Source organism: Mastomys coucha, unplaced genomic scaffold (genome assembly GCF_008632895.1).
Source record: "Mastomys coucha isolate ucsf_1 unplaced genomic scaffold, UCSF_Mcou_1 pScaffold13, whole genome shotgun sequence".
Lineage (NCBI taxonomy): Eukaryota > Metazoa > Chordata > Mammalia > Rodentia > Muridae > Mastomys > Mastomys coucha.
The window spans coordinates 56763333-56778994 of NW_022196895.1; the positions used below are offsets into that span (position 1 = coordinate 56763333).

The 15662-nt window shown below is 50.7% G+C and overlaps 1 protein-coding gene across 4 annotated transcripts in view; it reads left to right on the forward strand.

Annotated features, from left to right (window-relative positions):
- Positions 1-15215, forward strand: part of Camk2a (calcium/calmodulin dependent protein kinase II alpha) — a 64181-nt gene extending 48966 nt beyond the window's left edge. For 3 of the 4 annotated variants that reach the window (XM_031365786.1, XM_031365787.1, XM_031365789.1), the window contains 4 exons: positions 5756-5831; positions 8167-8261; positions 12409-12637; positions 12860-15215. In XM_031365786.1, the coding sequence (XP_031221646.1) occupies positions 5756-5831; positions 8167-8261; positions 12409-12637; positions 12860-12863 (404 nt within the window). In that variant the 3' untranslated portion in view covers positions 12864-15215. Of the gene's footprint in view, positions 1-5755; positions 5832-8166; positions 8262-12408; positions 12642-12859 lie in introns of those variants that run through there. The other variant, XM_031365788.1, reaches the window with a different exon arrangement.
- The last annotated feature ends 447 nt before the right edge of the window (positions 15216-15662 follow it).

Consider the following 15662-nt stretch of genomic DNA (forward strand, 5'->3'; position numbering starts at 1 on the left):
GGGGCAGCGGAGGTGTTGGGGACAGCGGAGGCTCCCATGTAGGTTTGCAGGTAGTTTTCACACTGTGTGATTGCTTCCTGATCCGGCAGGGACCTGGGAGAAAGTGTGTGTCTGTGTCCCTTTCTGGTTACTCTCAGATTGGTGAGGGAAGCAGTCTGGCACTAGTAAATTGATGCTCTGTCATGGCTCCGTGAACCACCTTGCAAATGCGTTCTCCTAGGGAGCTGCCTGCTGGCACCATTTATCACTGGGCCTCCGGGGTCTGTCCTTATCACATGCCCAGCCTGACCCTATGTCACAGGTCTCTGAGGACTAAAGTATGATGCTTGTCACCATATGGGAGACTCACAGCCCCAGTGGGACGAGATGGGCTCTGGGATTCTGAGGCGACTAGATTCTATTCCTGGCTTTAGGGCCAGTACACACCGGAAGTGTTTTGGCTCTGTACTCCATTGGCTGGATGATTTTGACAACATGGTCAACCTCTCTGAGTGTCTGTTTCCTTAATAGTAAACAGGTTATGATGATAGTAGCAACTCCTGCGATTTCAGTGCAGATGAAATGACAGTTGCATACACAGTGCACACACAGCATTTGCTTCAAGAAATCTTCATTTCTTTTTTTTTTTTTTTCAAACCAGAGTTTGTGGTTGAGTGACAGGAAGCCCCATGACATTTTCTTGGAGAATCAATCGGATTCGAAGACTATTTTAAGACAAATATTTATATGTTAAACAGACAGAATATTTGGAATAGAGTATAAAATGTGTATGCACTGGTAATGTAAAACAGGAGCTGTCAATGATTATATTGCACCTGGATGGTGACTTTGGGCTATGCCCTGAAGCCCCACATTTGCCAACAGCCTCCTCCACTTTAAAGAACCTGGGGGACAATTTGTCACAGATTTTAATTTACGTCTCCCTTTCACAGAGGGAGAAAAGGTCCGCATGGGTTATGGTATTACTTATTTTTCCTCGTTATTGTGGCAAAAAAAAAAAAAGGCTGTCAAAAGCAATTTTAAGGAAGGGTTTGTTTTGGCCCATCGTTTGAGGGTGCCATCCATTACGGTAGGCAGTCACGGCTATAGGAGCATTAGGCACCTGGGGACGGAGGCCGGTACTCAGCTCACTCTTTCCTTGTCAGCCAATCCAGGGCCCCAGGCCTCAGGATGATGCCACCCACATTCAGGGTGGCCTGTCCATCTTCAGGTGAACCTTTGTGGAAACACTTTCAGGGACACAGTCAAGGGTGTGCTTCTGTGGTGGTTCTAAATCCTGTCCATTTGATGATGGAGATTAACTGTCATGATCTGGGACCTTGTTCCCTGCCTCGGCTTTCCTTCCTGCACAAAAGGCTCGATGTGCTGGAAACGTCTCTGAGCGGCAGATAAGAGCCCTTAGACTTCCCCCAGCTCAGAGGATGTTCCCAGGGGACCACGCTATTTCCCAGCATACACCTGTTAAGCCTTCTTGCTGAGTGAGAGTTGTAGTCACCTTGGTGGACTCTGATCCAGTGTTACTGGCTACTCCAGAACGACACCCCTGGACAGAAGTAAGGCCATGAGCTGTTTAGAGTGCCTCTGGGGTTGTACAGGACCATTGCTCTCTGATCTGTGCCAGGCTCTCCTGGCTTCCTCCCCATGCCCCTCCCTCTGGGCACAACCTGTTCTCTCTCCAAGCTGAAGAGCTTCCCCTAGTCAGGAATGCAGGCCTCAGCTGGGCCTCAATGTGTGATCTGATTTTTTTAAAAAATTATTTATTATTTATTGCAGTGTTCTGCAAGCCAGAAGAGGGCACCAGATCTCATTATAGATGGGTGTGAGCCACCATGTGGTTGTTGGGAATTGAACTCAGGATCTTTGGAAGAGTAGCCAGTGCTCTTAACCTTTAAGCCATCTCTCCAGCCCATGTGGTCTGATCTTAAGAGAGATTCACTTTTTCTTTCTTCCTTCCTCTCTCTCTCTTTCTCTCTCTCTTCTCTCTCTTCCTTCCTTCTTCCTTTCTTTCTTCCTTTCTTTCTTTCTCTTTTTCAAGATAGGATTTCTCCAAGTATCCCTTGCTGTCCTGGAACTCCCTCTGTAGAGCAAGCTGGCCTCAAACTCAAAGAGATCACCTGCCTCTGCCTCCCAAATGCTTGGATTAAAGGGATATGCTACCACCTCCCAGCCAAGAGATTTTCTTCATCTCTCTGGGGCCTCAGTTTTCCGGTCAGTAGGGGAATATTGCAGATACTCTGGGTGAGGAGACCAGCTAGAGGTGTATAGTGAACAGCTAAAAAGCTGCGAACACAGCAACAGGAGCAGAGTGGCCTTAGGGTCCAGCAAGCACCAGGCGCCAGCCAGGTCTTCCATCCCGGAGAACAAAGCTAGGGAGACTCCTGCTCTGGTAACTTTGACTTTTGGAAAAGTTGATGTCCTGGCGTCTGAAAGCAGAGCCAAGCTAGCCCCCACCTCGCACTGAATTCACAGTGTGACTCCAGACCTAATAGTCGACCACTCAGACAGGTGCAACTCTGCAGTGGTTCTGGAAAACCCTGTTCCTGAGAAGAGAAGCCTGGTCAGGGGAGGATGGAAACTGGGGAGCAGGTGCTCATTTTGGGGTCCCAGGAAGAAGAAAGACGAACTCCAACATGGGGAAGCTTTCAGAAGCAGACTTCAGCCGGGAAGGCCCCAAGCCCAGGAGGCATTCCTAGTCAGCTTTCTCTGACAGAGTAGTGGCTGCTGCATTCCCTGACTCCAGTAGGACTATATCCTGTGACCCAGGCCTCTAGGAAGCATGTGTCCTGGCTGTAACCTTGAGGCAGGCCTTGGACAAGCTGCTGCTTCCCAGTTTTCAGATGGTCAGGGGTGGCAGCTGTCTCTCAGTGAGTGCCAGGCCTTGTCCCGAATGCTTGAGTTCAGACATTATCCCATACTCAATGAGATGATACTGGGTGCTTGGAACACAAGCTCTCAGGGAGGGCTGCATGTGACTAACCTCTCTTCCAATATTCAGAATAATCCTAAAATGTAGGTGTCTTAGTCAGGGTTTGTATTCCTGCACAAAACATCATGACCAAGAAGCAAGTTGGCAAGGAAAGGGTTTATTCAACTTACACTTCCACGTTGCTGTTCATCATCAAAGGAAGTCAGAACTGGAACTCAAGCAGGGCAGGAAGCAGGAGCTGACGCAGAGGCCATGGAGGGGTGTTTCTTACTGGCTTGCTTCCCCTGGCTTGCTTAGCTTGCTTTCTTATAGAACCCAGGACTACCAGCCCAGGGATGGCACCACCCACAATCGGCCCTCACCCCTTGATCACTAATTGAGAAAATGCCTTACAGCTGGATCTCATGGAGGCATTTCCTCACCTGAAGCTCCTTTCTCTGTGATAACTCCAGCCTGTGTCAAGTTGGCACACAAACCTAGCCAGTACAGATGGTACTACTGATATCTCCACTACTGGGAAACTGAAACCCAGAGTAGTCCCTTGCAGCTAGGAGGTAACAGAACAAGAATCCAAGCCTAGAGAGTTTGGCTTCTAAATCCAGGACCTGGACCGCCACATACCTCCTGGTGGCAGCAAGAAGCAGCAGGAGACCAAGGAGCCTATTGTAGAAAGATGCTGGAGGGCCCCAGAGCACAGGCAAAAGCTATGGCTCAGCTTCCACAGCCTGTCAGGAGCACGGAGGTTTGTACTGCGTGGTCCCCTCTGATCCCACAGGGGGTGCGGGATCTAGTCTGCAGCCCCTGCTAGCAAAGCCCACTTATCCTGTGACTAGTCTCTGCTTTTGCAAAAGCTGACCAGGAGCCCAGGTTCTGCAGCTCCTAAGAACACAGGTGTTCAGGTAACCCAGGGCAACTCCAGAGACGGCAAAGATGACAGGCCAGACTCTGGTTTGGAGCTATCGGCTCATTTATTCTCTCACTCCACACGTGTGAGTTGGGTACAACTTCTAAACCCTAGTGGGCCCCAGGAAAATGAGAACAACCCCCATGATAAATGCAATCAGCATCTGCCACATTCCCAGCACAGGCGATTCCAACCAGAGTCAGGGCAAGCCGGCAGAGAACACTGTGGGAGTTACATTTCAGTGCCATTGCCGGATCATTATTCCCTCTGCCAAACACACACTATACACCACATGCCAAGGGCTATGCCAGGTATCGATGTGGGTAGTGTGCCGTTAGGATGTGGGGGTGAAGCTCTGACACACTCCACAGGCTAAGTCCCTGGCCACAGCTGTGCAGGTGCACTTCAGTGGTCCATACCGTAGCCTGCAGGGCCATGCTTCTCTATTAGCTGGCATTGAAGTTTAGAGGTAGGTAGTGAGTTCCAAGCAGCTGTGTAGGGGTTAGTCTTGTGAGAACGTGGGGTGTGAACATAGGGGCCGGAACACCAGCATCCTCTGGGCTGTGAGCCAGACTGTACCACATGTTCCATATCCTTGGGCAAATTGTGACCCTCGATGGGCCTCCGTTTCTTCAGTCGCTCAGAAAGGACTTAGGGTTTCTGGCCTGCTGCAGTTCTCCTAGCCTGGATGCCCTCGGATTCCATCTCCTCTGGGCCTGAGCTGAGTGTCTGAGGCAGCCTAGGCAGCAGGCAAAAAAAAAAAGGGGGGGGGCAATTCAGAGTCTCCCCACCCTCTGTTTCCCCACCCGGTTTCTGGGCTGGGAGATGTTGAGACCCACTGAGCCCACTTCCTGGGTTTGGAAGAGAGCCTGCCCTGGACTGGCTAAAGCAGCTCCTATCCTGCTCTGCTGGATTTCAGGATACCTGCTGAAGATGCCTTCATTACTGAGGATCAGGCATCTCCTATGCTGCCTAACTGCTGGGGTCTGGGAGGAGCTCTCAAGACGAGCTTAAGTGGGGGGAAGGGGGCTGCCGGCAATGGCGCTGCTTGTCATGCACGCACACCCGTGATGGGACAGGCTTGGGGACACTGCTTCACGTTCCCATTGTCCCACCCTCAGGCCAGTTCTGGAGGAGGGCACTTTCCTGACAAGCAGCCAGTCTTGTGGCCCTCGGCTCCATAGCTCCTAAGGGCTCAGACTGGAATTTTGGTGATGATCTGTCTGGAATTCAAGCCTGAGTATTTTGTGCTATTGTCTAAGTCTGAGCGAATCTCATTCCAGGGTTGAGGATGCCGAGGCTCAGGCCACCACACATCTGATAAGGAGACTGACAGCTCCACCAAAACAAAACAAAGCAAAACAAAAGACAGACCCAGCTTCCTGTGTTTCCTTTCTGTGGCAGAAGGGAGAAAGCGGTTGACCCTACATAGTTCTAGACAGCTCTGCCCCAATCTTAGTCACCCAGATAGATCAAAAACTATCCAGACCATAAGGGATGACTTATTTTCCTTTGTGGTCCCTTGTTTGCCCATGGGGAAGCCCTGGTTTGTGACAGTCAGTAAATCAGGCAACGAGAAACCTTGATTCACATGGCAAATCAAGACGAATGGCAGAGACACCTGTTTTGGAGTCAAAACCTGGGTTCAAGCAAGACCCAGATTCTGAATGTCCACCATCTTTACCTTTTGTAGCTCCAGGAGCCACATTCCCCACCTCCCACCCCATACTGAGCCTCAGTGTCTTGTGTGAAACGGGGCTAATGACCTTTCTCTCTCAGGATCAACGGAAGGATGGCGGAAATCATCTGCCCACCGTGTCAGGGCCATGCAGAGCCTGGCCTGGCACGTGCCAGGGACTCGGAAGCCAGGACTTGGTTCTTCATGACTATCACTGTCGTTATTTGTGTCCCCTCCTACCTTTCAGTGCGCAAACAGGAAATTATCAAAGTGACAGAGCAGCTGATCGAAGCCATAAGCAATGGAGACTTTGAGTCCTACACGTGAGTTAGCCAGGCTCATTCTGCATGTACTGCCTGGATCGGGTTCAGGGGTGCTAACTGTGGGTTTCTGAGACTACTCTCTCTCTGCATGCAAATGAGATGGAGCCCCTGTCCTTTCCATTCTGCCGGGAGCAGCAGCTCGTGTCACTTCCGGTCACTCTTCCTGCCAGCATGAGTCCAGGAGCTCTAAGTAAAGCTGCTTTGTTTCTCTCCATGAAATAAGGGTGGTCTGTACCCTAGCACAGGGATGGAGGGAATGGAGGCCTGAACTTCTCCATCTTGCCCAGTGGGTCTGAATCTTTGCCCTGGATCTTCACAGGTCTTTGACCTCAGCTGAGCAGGAGCAGGCAGGGACCCAGAGAGTGTACATCTTTAGTGATCAAGAGTGAGCAAAGTGGAACCTTAAACCCTCTGGGGAACAAGGCACAGTCTCAAACCGAATTCTCCACTGCTCCAGCCCCTGGAGGGATGGCTGTATGCATAAGCTGGGCTTCAGCGCCCCCTAGTGGTCAGCACACTTTTACTGGTCTGGTCCAGAAGTCCTCAGTCCGGCCCAGAGAGAATGGATGCTCTGGATTTAAGCCTATGCCTTTTGACCAGGGCTAATCGGGTCTGACCCTGGCAGTCCCACACATGCTTTTTGGTGGGCAAAAGCATCCAACCAAGATAGTGTGACCCTTGACTGTCGAGTTAATGTAAGGTGGGAACAACCCAACTGACATGAACTCAGGCTGACTGAAGCTGCGATGTACATTCTAATCATGGGAACTGAATTCAGTCAGTGGAAAATCACTGGCTGCCTCTGGAGGAATCAGGTATTTGAGAGGCACATGTGTGAGCCCAGGATGCACAGGTGTGTGCGCCAGAGGATATTAGGGTGTCACATCAAAACATGGGAGCTGACTCTTCACCAGTCCTTTAGGTAGCCCTAGAAAATAAGTCAGAAAATAAGTCAAGTCGATGACTCTGAAAAGCCACAGCGGGGGAGCAAAGAGCTAGTGAGGTGGCCTTTCTTGCTGTCACAGGGCGACTTTTCCCCTCTGTAATGTTATAGGCTATGATGATATTTTGCAGCCTGCTCTAGGCTCTGAAACTTACTATGGCCTCTGGGCCTGTGATGCCCATGAATTAGCCCCCCTTCATCTCCCTGAGTCCCAATTTCTATATATGTATGATGCACTTAAGAGAAGGTAGCCTTCGAGTCCTTCAAGGATGCAGAGACCGACCGCTGACAACCCCTTAAGGGAGTCCTGCAGCAGGAGGATGCGCTTGAGGTACTCTCAAAGGCTTTGCCCATCTCAGGCAAGGCTGGGCCTGATGCCCTGTTAGGAGATTTCCAGTTCTAGTGTGAGCCAGAGGCTTAGCCTGTGTGGGGACATTCCCTGCCCTTGTCTTTGCTATGGCCACAAGGGTTTATGTTGTATCACAAAATTATCCTCCAAGCATCTAAATGGGAGGACTCTCTGTGTGCTCCCCCTGCCTCCCTGTCACCTCAGAAGACTGACACTGGGCAGAGGGCAGTCATCTGAAAACACAAGCTTCCTTTTGCTGAGCCCCGCCCCCCGCCTGCCACATTCTCCGCTTCCTCTCTGACATCGCCTTCCTAAAGATTCATTATTTTAAGTGGATGGGTGTTTGGCCTGCATGTTTGTCTGTCTACCGCCTGTGTGCCTGGTGCCTGCGGAGGCCAGAAGAGGGCCTGCCTGGAGTTGCAGATGGCTGTGAGCCACGAGGAACCTAGGTCCTCTGGAAGAGCAACAGGTGCTTGTGGCTGCTAAGCCATCTCTCCAGCCTCGTAGAACTCATCTTCTCCAGGGCTTTTTATTTTTTTACCTCTTATAAAGCAGAAGCAACAGTCAGGGTGTTCCAGACTGAGGGCACTTTTGCTCAAGTCAGAAAAAAAAACGCACCTTCCACCATGTTCACACTTAGTTTGGAGAGGCTGAGGTCGCTTCGTGTAAAGTGACTTCACTCTTATACTCCAAGAGACAAATTAGGAAAGGCCCCTTTGGGGGCACTGCTGGAAATAGGATGCAGTGTAGAGAATAAAAGCGGGCTGTACAGAGCCATACCTCACCGTCTGCAAAGGCTCTAGAGGCAAGCAATCATGGCGACCTAGCCATAGTGAGTGGCAGAGCCAGGGCCTGGTTGTGGCCTTCCTGGATATAGCCAGTGCTTACCGTGTGCTCCGCCAAGTGCTCCACATTTGGCAGTGTGTAAACTCCTCTTTTCTTGATCCCTTAAAGAAGGTGTGGTCATTTCCGTTCACCCTCTATGGGGCAAATGAGAGGCTGCCTTCTCAGGTCCCTCTTTCCTCTGGCTTCCTCTCCCCCAGGAAGATGTGCGACCCTGGAATGACAGCCTTCGAACCGGAGGCCCTGGGGAACCTGGTCGAGGGCCTGGACTTTCATCGATTCTATTTTGAAAACCGTGAGCAATCCCTTCTCTCTGGGGTGCCTGTTGTCTGCTCTCCTACGTGTCCTGCTGGATGGCACAGCAGGGTGACGGGCAGGGCCTCAGGGGCGGCTCAGGAGCCAGTGAAGAGGAAGATCCAGTGTGGACAGGGGTTGGTACCTTCCTGGTTTCCTCTCCATTCACTGCCAGGTAGACTACCAGCTGCTCTTCCTGCGGCTGAGGATGGGGTGAGGCAGGGGTGGATTCCCCCAAAACCAAGGGTACATGATAAGATTCCCTAGTTCTTCCTGCCCTTTATCCCGGGAAAGTTACGTGGAGGGTCTTCATCCCAGGGAACCTTCTCTAACTCACAATGCAAGCTGCAGTCATTTGGATGCCTGGGGTCGTCCCAGATACCCAGTTGGTAACATGATGGCTCCTGGGTCATGCTGTATATGACCTTATAGGTAGGGTGAGCCAGGGATTTCACACTGCTGTGCCGTACGTGTTTGTCTAGGTCTCTGTCCTGCATGTCTGTCCTTCCTGGGCCTCTCCTCTGCAGGAGAGATCTCAGCAGCTTCGCAGACAGGGTGGGCAGGGTGCTGAGGCTGGGCCCGAGTCAAAGAGCTTTCTGCTTGTCTTCGTCTTACCCAGGCCAGGGGTCAGAGAGAGACCAAGCCAAGGTTAGGATATGGAGGAAGGATCCCAGAGGCGGTATATCCAGTCTCCCCCTAAATGACAGGTACATATCACACACATGATTTCTGGTATTTTTAGGCACCATACACAGCATTAGCTCAAACAACAAGAAAGTCTTTCCTGGTTAGAAAGGCTCAGTTCACACCTCTCTGACACATCCCAGTTTCCCTCTTTTTCAAAGGGTTGCAATGAGCTTGGGGCAAGAACAACCTATTTTCTCTTCACTGGGCTTACCGTCCCATGTTTATTCTGTACCAGATCCACGTTAGTGGGTGTGATAATCGTCGACTAGTGATTGGGCTAGAACGTTTCCTTTAAAAAGAATCACATTAGGGCTGGAGAGATGGCTCAGAGATTAGGTGTGTGTACTCTCGCAGATGACACGGGTTCAGTCTCTACTGCCGGTGTCAAGGTATAACCGCCTGTGACGCCAGCTCCACAAGGTCCAGAAGCCTCTTCTGGCTTCCACAGGCTGTGGCACTGAGGTGTGCGTGCTGCCCCACCCCCGACCAGCATGCAGATGCCTCCAAATAAAATCTTAAAAATAGATCAATAAAACATATTATGAAGCTAACCAGGAAAAACTGTCTCATGAAATAAGCACAGATGGCAGTCCCATATGGTTTAAAAATCAAAACACACAGGTGGCACGGCAAGGACTCCAGGTGAAGCCCAGTCCCCGTCACTCAGAAGACATTGCCACTGTGGCCAAGAGAGAGGATGTGATTTGTCTAAGAGAATCCACAAAGCGCGTTGTGGACCTAGCTCTGTCTCATTCTGGCACCCTTCCTTTGCTGATAGGGCCATTCTGTCAGCATAGAGCAGCTCCCCAGCCTCTGTACTTGCATCCCTCCTCCAGGCTTACACCCCAATGAATGGCTGTATTTTAATTTGCAGAGATTTCAAGCATTCTCTCTTTTTAACAAAAAAGCAGTTAAGGGAGAAGCTATATTTTCTTTTTCTTTTATTTTTTACTTTTTGAAGATTTATTTTTATATATGTGAGTACACTATAGTTGTCTTCAGATACTCCAGAAGAGGGCATCGGATCCCATTACAGATGGTTGTGAGCCACCAGGTGGTTGCTGGGAATTGAACTCAGGACCTCTGGAAGAGCAGTCAGTGCTCTTAACCACTGAGCCATCTCTCCAGTCCCAGAAGCTATATTTTCTTAAAGAATCAGACCTGATCCTCTTCATTGAGTGATGGAGACGTGCTCCTATTAAGAGAGGAATCTGGACCTTGGGTCCTCTTACCCTACTGGCAGCTGCCCACAGATGGGATCATCATGGCTGTCATTATGCCTCTGTCCTCTAGGGGCGCTGTTTCTCTGCTGCTACCCTCTAGTCTCCACCTAGGCAGAGACTACCAAGAGCTTCAAATGTTTCTGGCCTGCTCCCTGCAGCAAGTGTTTGTCTCAGCACTGGCTCCTAAACTCTAGGCTTAACCCTTTAGTTACTTCTAAGGAGGACTCACAGGGGCATGACCCAGTACAGCTTCTCTCCTCCAGAGCTACCTCCTACTGTCTGTTCTTTCCTGCCTAACACCTGGCCTTGTCTTCCACCTTGTCCATGAGAAGGGGGTATCCTGGAAGCTGCTAATCTGGTCAAGTAACACCATGTTATGTCAGGGACCCTGGGGTCCCAGCCATGAGCAAACGATAAAGCTTAGCCCCCACGACTACCACTGCTAAATTGTTTGTCCCTTCTGGAATGGATCAGGACCTGGACTGTCCTAAACCACACACACTCTGAGCTGACAGAAATGACACTTCTACATTTCTTTCAGAGATCCGATAGTTCAGACCAAGTGAGATGGTAGCCTTGGGCTTCATCTCCATACAGATTCACGGACACATTCCCTCCAGCCTCATGCATCTGCATTCAGGGACATTGAAGGAGGCCTCATGCACTTTGGAAAGGGGAAGCTTGGTGACCTTCAACCTCTAAAACCTTAGACTCTAAGGGTCTATATTCTCTGTGTCTGAGAGTTCCGAGTTCTGAGCCTGTCATTCTGTTTATCTGAGACTTAACCATGATTGCTGGTTGAAGGCCTGGGCACACAATGATTCCAGAGGGTGGTTACTGTTAGGTGCTTCTTCATTCTTCAGTGTGTGTGTGGGGGAGGGAAGATAGCTTACATTTTTTTTCAAGACATATGTAGGTTGCAAATTTTGATGGATAATAGAATCAGAATGTGTGGATAGGGAAGAAAGACTGGTGTCACAGGGTCTCAAACCGGGGTGTCTTGGGTACAGTTGGAGATTGTAGCTGTCCACACGGTTGGGACCCATTATTTGGGTTACACTAGGGGGAAGAATTCTTGTCAGAGTGGGAGCCCGATGATGTCTGTCTGCCCTGGGTCACTGTCCTTCTGTGCTTTTGTTTTACATCTTGATGAACAACGTGAGAGTTTCTAGACTTACTATGGTGATGTTGAAAATGAAGGTGGGAACCAGTCCCCGGCACTTCAGTTAGTTGCCATGACAATGAGATCTTCCCATGTCTCTCTAGCCCTGGAGAGCTCTATGACCTCCCTTCATGATGACCAATGAAACCCCCCAAAACTAAAGGTTCGAAGACTCTGCAATTCCATCTCCCCCAAACCCTCACTTATTATCATTCAGTAGACCTGAAATAGAGTTGATAAACACAGGATTGGGGCATGTCTAGATTACAGACATTTCTGGTTTGCAAGCTCTTCTGTTACATTTGAATAATATAACAGCAGTTAAAAGTGAAAATCCAAGAGAGATTTCCAGATTCTCTGGAGACTTAAGGTGCGAAACACATGGAAATGCAGAGGAGCTCTGGGCAAGGTGCTTTGTAGGTGGGACTCGTGTTCTTTTCACCATCGTCGCCTCACTCTCTACTGTCTCCCCGACCCAGAGGCGGAGGTTCAGTTGCCATTTAGCATCTTTTGTTGGATTTTTTTGAGCCAGAGTTTCTCCACGTAGCTCTGGCTGGCCTAGAACTTGATCTGTAGACCAGGCTGTCCTCAAACTCACAGAGGCCCACCTGCTGTTTCTGCCTAAGCACTGAGGTTGAAGGCATGCACCGATCCCCCTAATGTCTTATACCCGGCTCGGCCTCTGTCATTTAACTACTGGCCTGGTCCCAACAGGGATCTGTGTTCAAGAAAAATCAACTTTACTTGGCTCAGGAAATTGTCTGGAATCAGGTTTGTGTATGGACAAGACACTGATTCTAAAATTCCCCTATGTTTGAATTTGGTATGTCTGATGTCCCTTAAGCCAGGATGTTGTACCCTGTTATCTAGGTTATGTAGTGGTTCTGCCTTGACTCTCTGGTAGCCGATCCCTGTCCCAGAGATTCCCCTGCTGCAAATGAATCAGGCAGACGCAGGCAGTCTCCCTGGATGGGGAAGCTGGAAGCTGAGAGAGCAATAGAATGAGGCAGGAGTTCCCCCCCAGCACCCCCCCCCCTGGGTTGCATCTCCTCAGCCCCTTCCATTCCTGCCTCTAGTGTGGTCCCGGAACAGCAAGCCTGTGCACACCACCATCCTGAACCCTCACATCCACCTGATGGGTGATGAATCAGCCTGCATCGCCTACATCCGCATCACTCAGTACCTGGATGCAGGCGGCATCCCCCGCACTGCCCAGTCAGAGGAGACCCGTGTCTGGCACCGCAGGGATGGCAAATGGCAGATCGTCCACTTCCACAGATCTGGGGCGCCCTCCGTCCTGCCCCAGTAAGGATTCTTTCTTCCTGAATCTCTGGGGTGGATTAAGGGTATTTATTGACTTAGTAAAGGGGCATGCCCAGGGGGTGGGGTGGGTGGGGGAGCCAGGCTGCTGCTGCTGCCTTCAGCCTCCAGATTGCTCCAGAGAGGGTGAGAAGACTAGAGCGAGGAGAACTGGGAGGTAGCACTGACCGTGTCTAAGGTTGTGGGTTTACTGTGTTTTACTTACAGTTGAAGGACCAGGCCAGGGTCCCTGCGTTCTTGCTTCGCAGAGATCCACTCTTTGTCCATGGAATGTGGCTGCTAGTTCTCCCTTGGATTTTGCTGGAATTCTCCCTGTCATATCACCCTACCATTGCCACCTTTGTACTTGCTTCACGAAAACCTGCTTGTTCACAGAAGTCCTCACAACATCACAGCGAGTGGCCAGCTCTCCCCAGCTCCATTGCCCATGCTCTTCCCACCAGTGGGGACCTTCTTCAGGCTCGGGTACCCAGGGTGCTGGCCCCAGGAACCCCCTACCCACTGTTGTTGGCCTGGCCTAGCTTTGGCTATAGATGAGGATGCCCCAGCTGTGCATTTGGCAGGAAGTGAGGAAAGAGGCCGGCAAGTTGAGGGCACCCGTTGTCAATCCTTCTCTTCTGGGGTCCCTGGGGGTCCCTGGGGAAGCACAGATGAGCACCTCTATCTCCACCTCCAAGCCAATTCCTTATGAGGGAGAGTGAGAGAGGAGCCAACGCCAGGAGCCAGGAACTGCTGCTCTCATCTGCTCCCCTCTGTGCTGGCCTTGTGTTTGACCAGACCATCCACCATGGGGGGGGGGCAAGGTGGGCTCTACCATCCAGGTGCCCCACTCATTGCCTCAGCCCTTCTGTGAAGTTTGTCTCCAGTGTTGACCCATCCATCCTGCCCTTCAACGTCCTTGGAGAATTCCAGCCTCATCCATCTGAGAGGAGATCTGAAGGTGTTTCAGGGGCAAAGCAAGCAACATTTAGGTATCACTTCTACTTGGACGCATGCCTTTTTACAGCCCAACTTCCGTGTATTTCGTAAATGGATTCTACGTTAACGGACATTTATGTGGTAACTAGACCTCTCAAGTTACTGTAAAGAGTCCGATGGGTTGGGAAGTGGCTGGGAAGACTGAAGGAGTGAGGGGAAGTTTTTTACCCTGTTCCTTTTTTTTCTTTTTCTTTTGGCGGGGGAGTCCTTTCTGAGGGGGGGGGGTTGCCTTCTGAGGTAGCCTCATCCCCCAGGGAGCACGGCTTCCTTCCATTCTGGTCCCCAGGGTCAGCTGACAAGATTTCTTCCAGAGCCAGCATGACTAACACTCAGTGAGTCAGGGCAGGGGAGGCCATCAGGATGGCAATATTTAGACCTGGCATCTCTGGAAATGGAGACCTTCCTACCCTCCTTCCCAGGAAATCTTTCCCCATATCTTCATGCTATCCCTCCCCAGCCCAGCCCCACTCACCACCTTCTGGGCACATTATTCTCATCACCTCTCTCAACTTGGCCAAACAAGAATGCCAGAGACCAGAAACTTATTTTCCTGCTTCACACTGAACTTGGGCTGGTGTGCGCTCTATTGCGCTTGCCTGTTTACTTGGCCTTCCCCCCCTCCCCCAACATATACCACTTCCTCGCTCTGTCCTCTCTCTTTCTCTTTCTCTTCCTCACTCTCCCTCTTCCCGGGTTTGGTTCTGATATGGAATGCTGTGTCTCATCCACGGGGATCTCCTGTCTGCACTGTTTTCTTTGCATGACTTTATATGCAGTAAGTATGTTGAAAAAAAAAAAACAAAAAACAAAAAAGAAGAAAAACACTCAGCAAAATCAAATGACACGTTTTGGAAAGAAAAAAAACATTCGAGGTAATATTCTCAGTGTCCAACTTGGAATTACGTCGCTGCCTCTCCGTGCTTTTGGTCTCTGTGTGGCTGTGGTTTGCCAGCATGAGACCCTGTCCCCTCTGGAGGTTTCTAGGGGAGGAAGAGCCATGTGTCCAGGGGTTTGGAGACAGCTTTGTCCTCTCAGCTTTTCTGAGGGTCGATTGGAGCAGAAGTGGAAGGGATGTTTAATCCAGAACTTTCTGGTATTCCCCTTCCTCCTACGTTGTGAGCTATATGCTGGGCTCTTCTCTCAAATCCTGCTGCCCAGGGACAAGTGCAGGGTAGAAGAGTGGCTCTCTTGTCTAAGCCGCTCCACTGTAGCCTCTGCCCTTGGTAGAGAACTGCTACCCAGGCCCAAGAATGGGCCCTTGTCCTGCCCCAGAACCAGGCTTCTTCATAAGGCTCGGCTAACCCATTGTCCCCAGCCAGATAAAGGTAAAGGGAGGTGTGGCTTTTACCAGGGGACCCTGCAATCACCAAGCAAGATCTAACCCCTTCTTCAAGCCGCAGTTTCTCCATCAGTGTTCCTGCCCAGACTGATGGAGGGTCAGAGTAGATGTTGTCACAAGCGGACACCACCTCTGAGAGCTTGCCAGGCTTGTCACTGACTGGCCTTCTTATGCACCAGGCCTGGCCAACCCCCACCCTTTCCCCTGTGTGCCCCTTGTCTTCCTATTTGGTGCCAGTCTGTTGATGACCAGCAATGGACTGCAGGGGAAAGAAGTGTTTGGGAGCTTTGGTAGGCTTTGATCCCGGGGTTCTGACCAGATGGGCTGTGTGTGGCTTTGTGCGGGTCCTTTTCCCTCTTCCGGCCTTAGTTTCCCCAACTAGAAGACGCCTATGCCCTGCCTTGCGTTGGCTAACATGCCCCTGTCCACTATGTATTTGTCCACATGTGGGAGAAGTGGAGGCAAGTCCCTGCCCCAGTCTGAGACGGCCCTCTCTGCAGAGGCCGCTCCTGTGGGTGGGCAGCCAACTAATGTAGACCTTGGGACACTACAATGGCCCCAAGGTGGCAGGCAGGGGAACGGGCAGAAAAACTGCCCAGAGCCCAAGCTCCGTGCTCCTTCCAAATACCCTCCAGATGAAAAAAGAAAAAAAAAAAGAAACAAAGAGTCAAATCACATTTATAAGAAAAGCAT